Here is a 17897-nt window from a genome sequence, read left to right on the forward strand (position 1 = left end):
ATGACGAAGAACAAACGAGTAAAAAAGGAGGGGAAAAGAACGATCGAAAAAGCAGGGGAAGTCGCGCGAGAAGAAGAACGAGCAAATTTGGAAAGAAGGAGAACGAAGAAGGAAACAAATCTTTCAAATTTTGTAGTTATATATAGCGCGTGTAAGGGACGTAGCACTTGCAGCGCGTTTTGGGGGGTTAGGGGTTAATTGACTTATAATACTTACAAGTCCTAATCGCTTGTATACAGAGCTTTTCCGATTGAGAAGTTGGTGATCATTGAATGTAATATTATGTTTTGGAGTATCTGAGTATTGATTCCAAATCAGAGCTTCAAATGTTAATTAACTATATCCTATATGGAATTGCTAATGTTTTTGTTTTCTTGTATTCGTCATTGTGACAAAATGCAAATTAAACTTGATACCCTGTAGTCCGACAATCAAATAAATAAACACAGAAGAAAAGCATACAAAATTAAATTTGGGCTGCCTTACCTGGCTGTTGATGGAATCTAAAGATCAAGCAATAACATTAGTAGTACTACACACACAAACATTAAAGCAACAACATCGTAATAAAACTACATATCCAAGGAAAGATATTAAACGGTAATCAAGACATACAGAAAAACAAAGGTCGAATGTTGATGATGAATATAACCTCATCACTCTTAGTCACGGATGTGAGGAATGTTGCAATCTCGAATCTGAGGCATTGCTCCTTTTTCTACTTTCCACCTGCCATCTACCATGTCAGCCCCACACCTGTAGTACTCGAAGCTGTGGGAAGTCACCAGCTACGCAATCAACATCGCCATATATGCCTCTGCCACCGAGTTTCAAGATTTGCAGGTTGGCAAGCTGTCCCAGGGTCTTTATTATTCTTGCATCCAGTTGACCAAAGGATATGGTAATCTTGGTAAGACTTGTAGGATACGCATCCCGATCTAATGGAAGCTTCGAAATGCCAAGTAGCTTTAGCGTTCGGAGTTTGTTTAGGCACCACAAACTGTTCTCTAAGAATTCTTTTTCTGGTGCCTCTGGCAGCTCTGTCACCTCTCCACGCAAAGTTAATTTTGTCAAGTTGGGGAACATGCCCTTTTTTAGGACGCTTGCTGTTCTTGCATTAAGACAGATGTTATGCAGTGTTTGAAGATTCTCCACCTTTGTTTCTCCAATTTTCATCTTCGACATTGATGCTCCTCCAGACCATCCTTTAAATATCTTCGACGCTTCTTCCATTTTCATCCTCTGCATTATTGATTCTACTTGAGTCATTTCTCTAAATATATCATCACAGTTTAAATACACATGCCTGAGTGACTTGAGTTTCCATATTTTGTTTGGTAGAGTAATAGAGTCTTTAATCCATAAGTATAGCGTTTCTAGATTCCAAAGGTTGCATATAGAAGCTAAAACATCATCTCCAATTCTTCTAGAAGATGCTGTAACTTTCAAAAACCTTAGATGGATCAATGTCGTCAATCCACGAGGTGATAAACATAGCCTCACTTGGTTCATGTCCAATACACGAGCCAACTTGAAGCCATTCTTTATCTGTTTCCACCCTTCTGATTCATTCTCCCAGAAAGTGCTTTCACCAAACAGAAGCAGAGAGCGTGCAGATGATTGGGTATCTTCGGTTAGCCTCAGTTCTCCTCTATACTGGAGAGACATCCTACGAGAATTACACTTAATAGCATCCAAATTTGTGCACACTTCCATAAATTTATTTTCCCTACTTTCTGAAATGCATAGGTCACGAAGAAGATCATGAACTCGACATGTCTTCACACCCCCATCAGTCCTCCTACTTGCCACTTGCACCAAGCTCCGTTCCACCAGCTTATCTAAATACATGTCAGCAATATCTTCTACTTCTGGTGAATTTGATGGTCCAACTTCTTTTCTCTGAATGAACCCTTCAGCTATCCACAGTTGACACAATCTTCTCACATTGATTTCATAATCTTCAGGATACACTCCCAAATAAAGAAAGCATGGCTTTAATGTTTGAGGAAGGTCATCATAGCTAAGCTTCAGAATATTGGTCTCAATTCGATATTCTTCCTCCTGAACAAGATACCAAGAAACATGATTCTTGATTTTAAGCCATTCTCTTGGTGACCTCTCTTTTTTGGCAACCATACCGGCTAACACAATGATGGCAAGTGGCAAACCTTTACAAGCGTTAGCCATTTCTTTTCCAGGAAGTTCAAGTTCATGAGGACATTTTTCTTTACCAAACACCTTTTTACAGAATAATTCCCAACTTTGACTTTCGTCAAGAAATGGAAGTCTATAGGTGAAGGTTGCTCTTGTATAATGAGAGATATCTGCAATACGTGTGGTTATCAATATTCTGCTACCATTGTTTTCATCAGGAAAGACTTCTTGCAACTCGTCCCACACTTGAATATTCCAGATATCGTCTAGGACTACCAGGTATTTCTTTCCACTCATGCATTCTCTGACTTTTCTTTTCATTTTCTCTTTATCAGTTAAATCTTTACACTCCTCTGAGGATAACCCCAAAAGCTTCAAAAGGCTCAGTAGTAATTCTTGTGCTCTGTAATCGTTGGACACAAAACCCCACACATGACACGGGAATATGCTCTTGATCTTCTTGTTGTTGTAGATCTTTCGAGCAAGAGTGGTCTTTCCCAAGCCACCCATGCCTAATATGCAAATAACTCTACGACTCGAATCTCCTCTTCTGGCGAGGTGGTTAATCACCTCATCAGAGTCATGCACCAAGCCTACTATCTCCTCTTCTTCCACATCCTTCCTTCTCGCAATCAATGAGTCTTTTGCAAATTCTTTGTTTCCATTATGACTTTCAAAATCACCTTGTTGGATGCCATATTTAGACTTGTTTTGATAAATCTCATGGATCCTTCTTTTGATGCTGTTAATCATCACTCACCTCATGGAACATCATCACATGGTCTTTGCTGTGGAAGAACTTCCCCAACATGTTTCTGCTTCTTTGATTGTTGACATTGACGACATAGGTGTCTACTACATCTTCAGCTTGGTATGCTACATTTCTGATTTGGTTCACCACTTCTTTCACAAATGGATCCTCACGTTTTCCTTCAGAACTCTTGATAAAGATGTTCATGAACTTCAGTTCATCATTTAGGGACCTGATTTGATCTTTTACGCTAGAAAGCAAAGTCACTTCACTAACAAGCAGCCGTGACAAATTGTCCAGTGCAAAGTTAGCAACACTATCAATCATTTTTTATTTTCGGATCCTATGAGAAAATTAAAGGAATATTGTTAATTAAGTGTATTAAGAAAGAAAGTAAGATCATCCATAAGAAAAAAAATGAATAAAATATAAATATTAGATAGAAACAAACATACATATATGATGGGTTAATCATAATTGATAATCAATGTTATTCAATCTCATTTTTTTACTTGACATGAAAATAAATTAATCAGATAATGAGATAATACTTAATAACAAGAACATACAATATTGTGAAATTTATAGTATTTTATATATATATCAAATTAAAAGAATTTAGAAACAATTTTTTTAAAAAATAAATATTTTATATAAATTAAATATCTTATTTATTATTTACTTTTAATTAACAGTAGGATAAAACCTTCAACCAAAAAAACGACACAAAAACTGTTTTAAAGAAAATAATATGCACTTTATGGTAAAAACAAAGGGTAAATTACTAGAATAAACCAATTGAAACCTAAAATTATTCAGATTTTCTAAATCAAACATGACTACTGAATGTTCCAAGATCCATTTCTATATAAATCAAATATATTAAATTCGATTTACGAAACCAATACTAAATCGAATTTATTAAATTTGAATTGCATATAAATTGACATATATCTATAAATCGAAACAAATAGCTTCGATTTGTACATACATGTAAATCGAAACAAAGAGATTCGATTTATACACGTGAACAGATGTCCATGGTAAATCGAAGCCAATAGTTTCGATTTAGTATGGTGATTTAATTCGAAACCATTAGTTGTGTTTATTAAATATAATTATTTTTAGTTTAATTTATCAAAAAAAATACTAAAAATTTATTTAAAATTATCTTTTAAAAACTAATTTAATAGATTATTTAACAATATAATTTCTTCCTTATAATCTTGAAAGTTATTTTGACTCGTTTACAAGCAGGGACGAACATAAGGGGGCAAGTGGCGGCCTCGGCCCCCCACTTTTTTTAATAGTAATAAGTTATTATGTATATAATTTAATTTTTTTAAAAAGAATATTTAGTATTTAGTCTAATATAAATAAAAGTTCAGTCTAATTTAAATATTAATAATTTTTAATATCTAAGAAATAAGTAACAATATTAAAAAAATCTGAAAAAGATATTATTACTAATATTTTTTAATTAAATAAAAATTTTTAAATCTCATAAAGTAAATTCTTTTTCTTCTTGTGGCCGTTTTTTTTATTCGTTTGGTATTAATTCTCTCTGTTTCAACTGCTACAATTAAGAGATCTTTTTCAACTATGAATATTGTGAAAAATAACTTAGAAACAAAATAAAAGATGAATTTCTTGCTAATTGTCTTTTAATTATATTGAAAAGAAAATTGTTGAAAATTTTGACACAAATTCTATTATCTATGAATTTTATGATACGAAGAATCGACCACTTTATTATTAAAAAGTATACACATATTTTTTTTTAAGTAACAAAAAAAAAAAAAGAAAAGAGCTATCAAAATTTGTTCAAGAAAAATGGCATGCCTCTCTTTCTCTCTCATCTATCTTTCTTTTAATTTCAATAGCTTATCTATGAATAAATTTGCAGAAAAATAAAGATTGTTGAATAATTTAGTAATATATAGAAATTGAACGGGTTTGAATTTTGTTAATTTAATAGTTATTATTGAAAATTATCAACTTCAATAATAATAATAATAATAATAATAATAATAAGCAACCGTAACTTTAAGAAGAGGTCATAAGAAAGGTGAAAACTCAGGTGCAGTTGACTAAGGGAAATGGATCCTCTCCAGTTTTTTCAACACTTGACAAAATATAGTGCAATCTCTCACCTTTAATTTTAATAGTGGGACCAGAAATAAATAAGAGAGAGAGAGTGGTGAATGGTTAGATTAAACACTGCACACCATCCAGTTTTTTATTCACTTGAGAGGATCCACTCCCGTTGACTAAGTTAATAGCTGAAAGCTGTTAGATGAAAATTTAGTTAAATCAGTCAAATAATTTAACGGCTCTCAATTATCAACTTCACGTAAAGTCAACTGCATACCTGAGTTTCTATCCATAAGAAAATAACTAAAAGAGTCTTGAAAGATTCACTAGAAAATTGTGTGTTCAAGAGAGATACACAGACATAAGGTTTTATTCTTTTGCGCATGCAACTTCGAAGAACCGGTAATCTTGAAGATTTCTTATAGTGTAAAACACAACTTCATAGCTACCTTATAATTTTTTATTTCTGAGAAGGTAGAAATTTAGATGAAGTCAACTTCATATGAAATTGATAGTTGAAAGTTGTTAGATGAGAATTTAGTCAAATCAATTAAATTATTTAAAGGTTCTCAACTATCAACTTCACGTGAAGTTGACTATACCTAATTTATATAATTCGTGGTAATTCAGTCTAGTAAAAATAAAATAAAAAGAAAATGAACGAAGAAAAATAAATAATAGTTATAAGTATGTAGGAGCAATTTCTTGAAGTACTTGTTCTTCTGTTGCTATATGAATCTCTCACTCACACCCTTCTCTTTTTTTCCTCTTTATCAATATTTCAGATCTTCTATGTTCGTACATCTATATATGTCATATGCATATCTAAGTTTATGATCTTAATATTACTTTTACAGTAATAATATAATATATTTGCAATAATGGTTCTTCTTTAATCTTTGTGTAGCAATCTACATAAACATTTTGAGTAACTAATTGTTAGGCTTCATTTAAAAAAAAAAAAAATCTCTTTCTCTTAAAAGAAAATATAAAAAAAATAATGATAAATCTGAATAGATGAATGAGTTAATTCGTCTTATCTAGATTCTTCTTCATGTCAAATAGATGGATCTTTTGAATAGCCATATGCTAACTTAAATCTTGTACTTTGTTTGTTTAAAATACATTTTTTGTCAAATTTTATTAATTAACCACCAACACATCTTTGTTTTAGAAAAAATTCAAGCAATGCAAAAAAAAGAAATCAAGTAGTAGCATAGTTATTATTACATATCCAATTATACTCACCGAACTATGTATGATTCACCAATAGGTGAAAAATCTTGAAGCACAAGGTGTGTCGATTGTATCTGTATCCTTATTATTCAAATGGAATATATTTCCGAATTTCCCTAAAACAATAAAGAAAGAAAATATGAAGTGAATCAAATCAATCAAACATATGAGAGAAAATAAATGATCAGCACGTACCAGTAATTAAGAGAGAAGGCAGACATAAAAAATCTGTGGAAGAAGAGCAAGCAAGACACAGTATGAAACTATGAATATAGAGAGGCATAACACGATTTCAAGCTAAGAAAGTAAAGTCAACTCGCTTAAAAAATTTCATTGGTATAAAAGAAACTGAAGGTAATTGTGATATTATAATAGAAATAAAAAGTACTAATTCAATTAAATTATCTATGCACAAGTGGATGATTATAATAGAAATGAAAAGTATAAAAATGTGCATTATTACACCTAAACAAATATACATTATTGTTAAGGTCAACGCATCCCATTAATTAATTATGACATGATTGAGCAGACCCAAGTAGATGCATGTGCAAGTGTTAATTAATTCATAGTGGATTGTTTGCTATGAAGATGAGTACAACATACATGCTTATTGTAACTGTATGTTTTAGGACTAATTATTGAATTTTACGATATGTTTTTGAGTTTAGGCTTTTAGCTAGACATTCTTTCGTGTACCTTTTTCTTTTACTTATTGGCATGCACATTGATTCTTCAAGTTACTGATAAAGTTTGTTGATTTCACAAATCAAGTGGATGGATTGAAATCACAATGGCGAAAACATATAAAGCAATTAGTTGTCATTTTTATCATCAAAGGCAGCAACGTTGCAAGGAGAAACTTTCTTTGATATTACGTCAAAAGTCAATTTTTTTGTGTCATGATTTAAATTAGGGTTTAACTAATCTCTCTCTTTAAAATACAAGTTAAGATTGTTAATAATAGAAAATTTTTAAATAATTTACTTTAATAAATACACAATAAATATATTGATAATTTAAACTTTACATTATTTTTTTATAAAAACTTTTTTAATTAGTAATTTTATTATCACAGTCTAAAATGAGTCATGACCGGCGCTCAGGGAAATAGTCCCCTAGCAAGTCTAACCGACTCAAATATAAGTTGAATAAGAAAGTTACAAATATTATACAAGTTCTAAAATAAATAATTATACACTTATAACAAAATTAAGATAATTAAAAATAGTTGGATCATGCCTCTGTCATATGGAACATATATATATCTAAAAATTCGTCAACAAATAAGTACTCATTGCAGATCGTACATCTTGAATCGAAAGCCTCACATAGACAAGTAATTGTTCTTGAAAAATGTTTTTAGAAAAATGGGGTGAGTTTTGCAACTCAATGACTAGACAATACATCTATAATCAGCATGAGACCATATAAACATTATATCAAAATAATTTTAATTAAAAATAATAGTTGATAATAATAAGTGAATCAATAAGAGAGTTCTCATACTGAAATCAAATCAAAAGTCCATACTTGGGTGGCTTCACCTCTATGGGTAGCCCTTTCCTCTTGTGTTTCCTAACAGAATAACAGATCTAGCGTGTGGTCTACACGTTAGGCTAGCAACACCCCTGCTAGCTGGAGTCTGAGTTAGATGCATCTAAATTAACGTCATAACCACCATTAACTACGGTTTTCTAATACGAGCCTCCCAAACCAATTCAAAACATATAATTTCAAATACAACAAATCCTTGATCTTTCAAATATATAAGGTATAGAATCAAATCAAATCATATTTTACTTTCTCATCAGAAATCTTTCCAATCATACTTCTCAATCATAAGAAATTTCAAACATATTTCACAATCTTTAAAGTAAGTGAGTACTAACAATTACTTCAATGCTTCAAAAACAGATTTTCAAGTAAAATCAAACATTTTAGAATAATACAAAATTTCATCAAAAATATATATTGTTTAAAAAAACAGATATTCAAGTAAAATCAAACATTTTAGAAGTGCAAAACTTCATCAAAAATATATATAGTCTCATGTATAGATCCGAAAGCATAAACTTCATAAAAACGAATTATTTAAATAAATCAATTATACTAATCAATTTAAAATCATTCAAGACAAATATAGTGAGTATAATTCAAAGATCATACTAGTTATAGATCAAAATAATTATAGATACACAATCAAACAATTATAAATATAAAGTCTACTCACAACTTGGTCCCAAGGGACCGAAGATACCGAACCCGGAGTGCCAAAATCTAAGGTGAGGAGAATTGAAGTAAAATGGAACGAATGAGCGTAGGATTTGGATTAAGGCAGCGACAAGGTGGAGCTGCAATAGTTTGGGTTATTGACAGGAACGGTTCAGCTCTAGCAGCACCAACAGTTCCATTAGCAGCCAAGGTTCACCCGAACGGCGACTGGTGACGGAACAACCCTCTATTCATGACGGCTCCTCTCGCACATTCTGTTTCTTTCTCTTCGAGCTCTCTCTTCTGTCTCAACGATGGCGACAGCGACTTGGCATGGCAGCGGTTGAAGCTCAGCGGCAACGTAGACAAGGCGCGGCGGCTGTCATTCCTCGTCTCCTCTCTCGCGCTTGTCCCCTCTCTCGGACGCATCTCTCGGTTCTGGCCTCTGATGACAACGCGATGGCAGCGAGCTGGATGCGGCTGGCAGCGACGCGACAGGACACGAATGGCGAGCTCCAGGCCAGCGGTGACGAGGCGTGGCCCTCTCTCTGTTGAATCTGGGTGTGTGTGTTGTAAGAAAGAGGGTATGAGGTGAGTGAGGGTGTGTGCGGCGGTGAGAGGTGAGTGAGTGCAGGGCTAGGGTTAGAGAAGGAAGAAATATACTTAGGAGTGGGTCCCACGTCTTATCTTCTTTTTTTTTTCTGGTTATTACATTTATCATGTGTCCTAAAAATATATATTAGCTAAACCAGTTTCATAAAATTTAGATATATAGTGAAGGAGATGAGAGTTAAACTCATAATTTTCTTCGTATAATGACTTATAATAAATGAAACAACCACTAAACTAATTAGTTAATTTAATAATTTAGAGCATTAGTTTTTTATTTTTTATTTTATTAATATGTATGAAATTCGAAATGATTGAATTTTATATTTATTTTTAAAAAAAATTGATATTTCTGTAGATAAGATAGGATAGGGTTTAGAATTTTAGAGTACGGGTAGGGTTCTCAACCCACAGATAAAATATGATAGAGTTTTAATAAAATTTTCAACCCGCAAGTAGGGTTAGAATAGGGTACAAACCCTACTCTCTACCCTACTCATTGCCAGCCCTATATTACACAGTTTACACTCCTCTCTCTAACCATTTGGGATCATTAATTTCCTTCCAATTTTAGTTTCAGTTCTTCCAAATCACATCCAAAAAATTCTTCAATCACAATTTTACTCATTAAACATGTCGGTAATACTAGAGAGACAAAAAAAAAGGCAACCAAAACTTATCTTATTTATCATTCATTAATTATTGTAATAATTAATAAATATTAAATAAGATAAGTTAGGACTATTTTTTACTAATTTTCTTTAGTTACCAAATATTTCTGTAAACATACAAATTCTCTTCAAACAAGCTAAATAAGTAAATAGCATCCAAAAAACTTCAGAACATTATTAAATCTAAAAAAAATCTTAAATTCTTCCAACCCTATCTAATCATAAACCTACAAAAAAGAAGAACCGAAAAAATCAGAGAAAAGAATCTCCAGAACTTCAGAATCAGAGCATCACATAGCATTATCTTTTATTATGTCATAAGAAAGGAATTATCTAATCTAAATCACATATTTAATTCTCAAAAATTGATTAACCATCTTTATTAGTTTGCTCATATATATATTTGGAGACTTGAAGATGAAGGATGTGTTTGTGAGTTATTATTGGATCATGTTTATAGAGCCTTCTTTACGGACATAAGTTTAATTGTTAAATGCAACCAATAGCATTAGTTCATCATTGTGAATTAAATCGCTTTAATTTGCTAATCCGGTCTCTCTGTTCTAAAATGTCAGATTATTAGAGATTAACAAGGAAACCCTTTACTTTGTGAATGTGGATGCTCTTTATCAACATAGCAATCTTTCTTTCCTTCCATTCAAACACCTTATAAAGCTTCAATTTCATTTTACTAAGGATATTGTTGTCTTTGCAACTATTGGATTTCATTCCTTGGAAAAAAGATCTTCAAATTCAGTATGAAATGCATCTGAATCCAAACAATCAACACCGGTGAATTGAATAATATACAATTCATTTCACTCCACTTTTAAACAAGAAAGAGAACTATTATGGGAATTGAAAACCAGGAAAGTCACACACTATTAGTAATGAAAAATAATGAACTATAATCTGGAAACAAACAGGAGCATAGAAAAATTAATGACTCTAGATGATGAATATAACTTCCGTCTTGATCACGGTTGAGCAGGTTTTCAGGGTCGCAATATGGAATATGTGGCATTCCTCCTCCTTCTATTTTCCACCTGCCAGGGAGCCTCTTGTACAGTTTCACACGTAGCACTTGAAGCTGTTGGAAGTCCCCAGCTGCGCAATTAACATTGTAATGCATGCTTGCTAACTCTAGATTCAAGATTTGCAGGTTGACAAGCTGTCCCAGAGTCTTGATCAATCTTGAGTCCATTTCGCAGTGCCGTCTTATGGTAATCTTGGAGAGACTCCTGGGATACACATTCGGATCTAATGGAAGCCTACTGATGTTATGTACCTTTAGCGTGCGGAGTTTGTTTAGGCACTGCAAAATCTTCTCTAATATTTCATCATCTGACTTATTTAGATGTTGCCATAAACTTAGTTTTGTCAAGTTGGGAAACATGCCCTTGTTAAGGACACTTGCTAGTTGTGAATCAAGATGAATGAAACCCAGAGTCTGGAGATTCTCCATACTTGTTTCCCCATTTTCTACACTCGACATTGATACTCCAGTACAATCCCACTTTGCATACAGTTGCGAAAATAAATACGCCTCAATGACTCCAGCTTCCATATTTTGCTTGGTAGAGCTAAATGATCAGAGTCACGATGAAACTCTAGATGCAACATTTCTAGATTCCAAAGGTTGCATATACAAGTTAAAACATCACTTGCAATTCTTAGAGAACCTAGTATCAGTTTCAAATACCTTAGATGGATCAATGACTTCAATCCACTAGGTTGTGAATGTAGCTCCACTAGGTTCATATGCAATACACGAGCCAACTTGAAACCATTCTCTATCTGTTTCCACCCTTCTGATTTATTCCACCAGATAGTGCTTTCCCCAAACAGAAGTAGAGAGCGTGCAGATGATTGGTTATCTTTGGTTAGCCTCAGTTTTCTTCTATACTGGAGAGACATCCTACGGGGATTACACTTGTTAGCATCTAATGTCGTACACACTTCCATAAACTTATTTTCTCTGCTCTCTGAAATGCAGAGGTCTCGGAGAAGATCATGGACTCTACATGTCTTCACACCCCCATCAGTTCTCCTACTTGCAACTTGCACCAAACTCCGTTCCACCAGCTTATCTAAATACATGTCGGCAATATCTTCTACTTCTGGTGAATTCGATGCTCCAACTTCTTTTTTCTGAATGAACCCTTCAGCTATCCACAGTTGACACAATGTTCTCACATGGATTTCATAATCTTCAGATTACACTCCCAAATAAAGAAAGCATGGCTTTACTGTTTGAGGAAGGTCATCATAGTTGTTAGAAAATCATTAGAATCAATTTAGACCAATTAGTATTGTCTATATAGATATACTATATAAATATAGACGATACTAATTGGTCTAAATTGATGCTAATAATTCTCTAACAATAGCTAAGCTTCAGAATATCAATTCGATATTCATCCTCTTGAGCAAGATACCGAGAAACATGATTCTTGATTTTATGCCATTCTCTTGGTGACCTCTCTTTTTTGGCAACCATACCTGCTAACACAACAATGGCAAGTGGCAAACCTTTACAGGCACTAGCCATTTCTTTGCTTCCAAATCAATCAAATATATGAGAGAATTAACATTAATCAAATATAAAGTGAATCAAATCATTCAAATATATTCAATCAAAACTAGCTTTCAATCGCAAAGTGCTAACCCAACTTGCAAGGGAATCCCCACAAGATTATGCAACACAACAATAAGATGTACAAAGAAACTCTGAGATATCTATGACTTTTTCTCTAATATTGATCAATGTCTTTTTTCTCTCACTGGCCTTTTCTTACAAATCTCACCATATTTGTCTTTTTCACCATGAGACTCAGACAGACAATACTAAGAAAAAGAAACTAAATGAAACTCATTGAAGGAGGAGAACTCAGGAAGTTCGGATAGCTATGAGAACTCACACTTTCTCTCCTTGATCTCAACCCTTGGCCGTTCTTCCTTCTTATAGAAGGGGAAGCTTCCAAGGTTGAAACCGGTTCAATCAAATTACTTCTTCTTCAACTAAAAACAGCTTCGGTTCAGATAGAGAGAAGAGAGAGGAAAACCGAAACATAACCAACATGCATGTATCTCTCTTAACCATTCTCATCAAATTCTTTCACTCTAGGCCCTTGATCTTGACTTTGGCTCCAAGAAAGAACTTTGATCCTTGATGAATCTCTGATTCTTGAAAGCTTCTTCTTTTCCATTTTTACTTCTTTCTATTCGTAGCTCTAGTAGTTATCTTCATGAACAAAAATGGAAGTGAACTTTTGCAACTGAAATTTTTCTCTCTGATAGAGACGGATCATTTCTTTTTTTGGTGTGGAAAATTTTAAAACTTTTTTTCAAATCTTGTCTTCAATATCGGATCATTTCTTTTTTTGGTGTGGAAAATCTTAAAACTTTTCTTCAAATCTTGTCTTCAATAGCAACAATCTTGTAGTGCCTTGCTTCAGATCTTCCTTTTTTATAGGCTTTTTTCATCCTAGCATTTTCTTCTTTCATAGCTTTACTGTAATTTTTCTTTGATAACTTGGTTCTATTTTCTTCTTCTGATTGAAGTGATCGAATAGCATAGAAGAGAGACAAGAAAAAAGAAACAAAACTTTCAATGCAAAATTAAATCACATTAAATTATTATAAGTTTAGGTTACTAAAAAAAGTAATCAATTGAAATAAAATTTAAATTTCATTAATTAAATGGAGTAGGTAATCGAAGAGTGCATGCTCCAATTCCTTCTTTCTTCTAATTCAGACCCATAATTTTGTTGGACCAAAGGTGGTATTGTCTTGGGCTGTGCAAATGTTTCTTGCCCCAATATGTTGAGTCACTTGATTTAAAACTATATTGTTATAATGCAAGTTTTGTTTGATGGTTAAATATGATCAAAGTGGACTTAATTTAAAATGGGTCATGAGAACAATAATTTTTATTTCCTACACACTAAACCAGATCCATCAAATAAACAATTGAAAGTAAATATTAATTTAATAATTTTTAATTAATATTTTAATAATATTTGATTATCATAGTTAAAGTTTTTCCAAACTCAACACAAGGAGAGTTAAAATTCTTAAAATTTGAGCTTGTAATTTTCATAACAATACATAGTGTTCCTTTAAGCCTCCCTGAAAACAACAGATTCCGTGAAACAGAACAATTTTTAATTTGATGATGATGATGATGATGATGATGATGATGATGATGATGATGATGTGTTCAAGAGTTTGCCAAATGATCTTGAAGTTCAGTACGAAATGCATTTAGATCTCAACAACAAACGAGCCTCTTCTATATGGACAAAAGTTTAATAGCTAAATGAGAATTATTAAGGAAGAAAGTCACAGAAAAATTAAACTTATTGAGGTGGCTTGCTTGATTTGCATGGCTGTTGATGATGAATATAACCTCACTCTTGGACTCTTGGTCATGACTTAGCATGTCTCATCAGGGATAATGCGAATCAGGCGATGGCGAATGTGAGGCATTGTTCCTTCCTCTATTTTCCAGCTGTCAGCGTCGACCATTGAAACGTCAGTCACATGTAGCACTTGAAGCTTCAGGAAGTCTCCAGCTTCGCAATTAACATAGCCATGTATCTTTCCCTCACAAAGTTTCAAGATTTGCAGGTACGGAAGCTGCCCTAGAGTCTTGATGATTCTTGGATCCAGTTTAGAAAAATGTTTTATGGTAATCTTGGTAAGACTTGAAGGAAACACATTTGGATCTAATAGAATCTCTGATATGCCAATTAGCTTTAGGGTACGGAGTTTGTTTAGACATTGTAGAACCTTCCCTAGTAACTCTTCTTCTTCTTCTTGTCGTCCCTCCATTCTACATAAAGTTAGTTTTGTCAAGTTGGGAAACATGCCCTTATTTAAGAAGCTTGTTGTTCGTACATCAAGAGAGATGTCACCTAAAGTTTGGAGGTTCTCCACCTTCGCTTCTCCAATTTTCATTTTCGACATTGATGCTCCCCAAGTCCATTTTTTTACGTAATACTTTAAATGAATATGCCTGAGTGACTTGAGCTTCCATATTTTGCTAGGTAGAGTAATAGAACAATACTCTTCAAACATTAAATGCAACGTTTCTAGATTCCAAAAGTTGCATATAAAATCTAAAGTATTATTCATAATTTCTGAATCACGTATTGTCATTTTCAAGTACCTGAGATGGATCAGGGTCTTCAATTCACTACTTGGTGATAAATATAGCAACACGTCATTCATGTCCAATACACGAGCCAGCTTGAAACTATTCCTTATCCGCTTCCACCCTTGTGATTTGTCATTCCAATAAGCCCTTTCACCAAAACGGAGTAGAGAGCGTGCATGTGCATGTGATTGGTTATCTTTGATTGGCCAGAATTTTCCTCTGTACTGGAGAGAGACCCTACGGGAATTGTGCTTATTAATATCCAATTCTGTGCATACTTCCATAAACTTATTTTCTCTGCTCTCTAAAATGCAGAGGTCGCGGAGAAGATCATGGACTCTACATGTCTTCACACCCCCATCACTCCTCCTGCTTGCTACTTGCACCAAGCTCCGTTCTACCAGTCTATCTAAATACATGTCAGCAATATCTTCTGCTTCTGGTGAATATGATGTTCCAACTTCTTTTGCCTGAATGAACCCTTCAGCTATCCACAGTCGGCACAATATTCGCACAGAAATTTCATAATCTTCGGGATATACCCCCAAATAAAGAAAGCATGGCTTTAATATTTGAGGAAGGTCATCATAGCTAAGCTTCAGAATATCGGTCACAATTCTATAGTCCTCCTGAGCAAGATACCAAGAAACATGATCCTTAATTTTATGCCATTCTCTTTGTGACTTCTCTTTTTTTGCAACCATACCTGCTAACACAACAATAGCAAGTGGCAAACCTTTACAGGCTTTAGTCATTTCCATGCCAAAAGATTCAAGTTCATGAGGACATTTTTCTTTGCAAAACACCTTGTTACAGAACAGTTCCCAACTTTGACTTTCTTCAAGAAATGGAAGTCTGTAGGTGAAGGATGCTCTTGTATAATGAGAAATATCTTCCACACGTGTGGTTATCAATATTCTACTACCATTGTTGTCATCAGGAAAGGCTTTTTGCAATTCGTCCCACACTTGAGTTTTCCAGATATCGTCTAGGACTACCAGATATTTCTTTCCACTCATACATTCTTTGACCTTTTCTTTCATTTTTTCTTGATCACTTAAATCTTTACACTCCTCTGCGGATAACCCCAAAAGTTTCAAAAGGCTCATTAATAATTCTTGAGCTCTATAATAGTTGGACACAAAACCCCACACACGACACGGAAACATGCACTTAACCTTGTTGCTGTTGTAGATCTTTCTAGCAAGAGTGGTCTTTCCCAATCCACCCATGCCGATTATGCAAACAACTCTACGACTCGAATCTACTCTTTCATCAAGGCGGCTAATCACCTCATCAGAGTCATGTACCAAGCCCACTACCTCATCTTCTTCTACATCCCTCCTTCTTGCAAGCAACGAAGAATCTTTTGCAAATTCTTTGTTTTCAATAGTACTTTCAAAATCACCTTGTTGGATGTCATATTTGGACTTGTTTTGATAGATCTCATTGATCCTTTTCTTGATGGTGTTAATCTGATCATTCACCTCATGGAGCATCATCACATGGTGTTTGCTATAGAAGCACTTTCCAAACATGTTTCTGCTTCTTTGCTTGTTGACATTAACGACATAGGTGTCTACTACATCTTCAGCTTGGTATGCCACATCTATGATTTGGTTCACCACTTCTCTCACCAAAGGATCCTCACGCTTTCCCTTAGAACTCTTAATGAAAATGTCCATGAAACTCAATTCATCACGTAGGGACTTGATTTGATCCTCCACGCTCGCAAGCAATGTCACTTCACTAACAAGCAGTCGTGACAAGTTCTCCAGAGCAAAAGTAACCACACTGTCCACCATTTTCCGATCCTATAAAGAAACTAAAGGGATATTCTTAAGTGCATGCACGTTAAGCAAGAAAGCAAGTGAAATTTATACCATATTATATCAAATTAAAAGAATTTGAAAACAATCCTTTTTTTTTAAGAAACAAGTTAAACATCTTATTCACATCTACATAACTCATGGTAATTCAGTCTACTACTAGAAATAAAATTAGAAAAATGAACGAAGAAAAATAAATAAGTAGATATCGATACTAACTGCAGTTATAACTAGGAGCAATTTCTTAAAAAACTTGCTTGTTCTTATTTTCCTTGTTCTGTTGCTATATCTCTCCCTCACACTCTTCGCTATTTCTCTTTATCAATTATTTCAAATCTTCTATATATGAGTAAGTTTATGATGTTAATATTACTTTTACAGAAATAATATAATATAGCAATGGTTCTTCTTCTTTAATCTATGCAGTAAGCTTCATAAACATTTTGAATAGCTATTTGTTGGGCTTCATTTTTCTTTAAAAAATCTCTTCCTCTTAAAAGAAAATATAAAAAGAAATAAAAATAAATGATAAATTTGAATAAATGATTGAGTTACTTCAGTTATCTTGATTCTTCGTGTCAAATAGTGGATTTGTTTAACCCTTATTGAGTAGCCATATGCTAACTACTTAAATCTTGTTCTTTGCTTGTTTAAAATACAATTTTTTTTTGTCAAATTTTATTAATTATTTGTTAGATAAAGTAACCACCAAACACATCCTTGTTTTAGAAAAAAATCTACCAGAAAAGAAAAAATCAAGTAGTAGCATAGTTATTAATACATATCCAAATACTCACCAAACTATGTATGATTCACCAATAAGTGAAAAATCTTGAAAATCTTTATCCTTATTATTCAAATGGAATATATTTCCAATTTCCCTAAAACAATAAAGAAAGAAAATATAAAGTGAATCAAATCAATCAAATATATATGAGAGAAAATAAATTATCAGAACGTACCAGTAATTAAGAGAGAAGGCACACATATAATTAACCACATAACAAGTAAAGTAGTAGTGATTGTGTTACATACTTACATTACATATAAAAGCTGTGGAAGAAGAGCAAGACACAGTATGAATAGAGAGGGTAAGATATATAAGACGATTTCAAAAAAGTATTGTCAAGTCGTTTAAAAAATTCATTGGTATAAAAGAAATTAAAGGTAATTGT

At 33.3% G+C, this 17897-nt stretch overlaps 3 protein-coding genes across 3 annotated transcripts; all 3 read right to left on the reverse strand.

Annotated features, from left to right (window-relative positions):
* Positions 1-744: 744 nt before the first annotated feature.
* On the reverse strand, positions 745-3235 carry LOC107486412 (disease resistance protein RPP13-like). Its single transcript, XM_052260755.1, has 2 exons — positions 2918-3235; positions 745-2862 (listed from the first exon to the last, which is right to left on the reverse strand). The coding sequence occupies exons 1-2, from the start codon at positions 3233-3235 to the stop codon at positions 745-747; spliced, it is 2436 nt and encodes an 811-aa protein (XP_052116715.1).
* Positions 3236-10606: 7371 nt separating this feature from the next.
* LOC107486169 (probable disease resistance RPP8-like protein 2) lies at positions 10607-12283 on the reverse strand. Its single transcript, XM_021141748.2, has 3 exons — positions 12118-12283; positions 11435-11900; positions 10607-11315 (listed from the first exon to the last, which is right to left on the reverse strand). The coding sequence occupies exons 1-3, from the start codon at positions 12281-12283 to the stop codon at positions 10607-10609; spliced, it is 1341 nt and encodes a 446-aa protein (XP_020997407.2).
* Positions 12284-14169: 1886 nt separating this feature from the next.
* On the reverse strand, positions 14170-16698 carry LOC127746729 (disease resistance protein RPP13-like). Its single transcript, XM_052260756.1, has one exon. The coding sequence runs from the start codon at positions 16696-16698 to the stop codon at positions 14170-14172; it is 2529 nt and encodes an 842-aa protein (XP_052116716.1).
* Between the last annotated feature and the right edge of the window lie 1199 nt (positions 16699-17897).

Source organism: Arachis duranensis, chromosome 4 (assembly GCF_000817695.3).
Source record: "Arachis duranensis cultivar V14167 chromosome 4, aradu.V14167.gnm2.J7QH, whole genome shotgun sequence".
Classification (NCBI taxonomy): Eukaryota; Viridiplantae; Streptophyta; class Magnoliopsida; order Fabales; family Fabaceae; genus Arachis; species Arachis duranensis.

Bases quoted from the DNA above. Each gene is read 5' to 3' on its own strand.
- LOC107486412 (XM_052260755.1), bottom strand. From the start codon at position 3,235: ATGATTGATAGTGTTGCTAACTTTGCACTGGACAATTTGTCACGGCTG. The intron at 2,863-2,917 runs GTGAGTGATGAT...TATCAAAACAAG, and splicing joins ATGTGATGATGTTCCATGAG to TCTAAATATGGCATCCAACA.
- LOC107486169 (XM_021141748.2), bottom strand. From the start codon at position 12,283: ATGGCTAGTGCCTGTAAAGGTTTGCCACTTGCCATTGTTGTGTTAGCA. The intron at 11,901-12,117 runs GTTAGAGAATTA...AACTGTGGATAG, and splicing joins TATTCTGAAGCTTAGCTATT to CTGAAGGGTTCATTCAGAAA. The intron at 11,316-11,434 runs GTATTTGAAACT...CTGATCATTTAG, and splicing joins AAGTCATTGATCCATCTAAG to CTCTACCAAGCAAAATATGG.
- LOC127746729 (XM_052260756.1), bottom strand. From the start codon at position 16,698: ATGGTGGACAGTGTGGTTACTTTTGCTCTGGAGAACTTGTCACGACTG.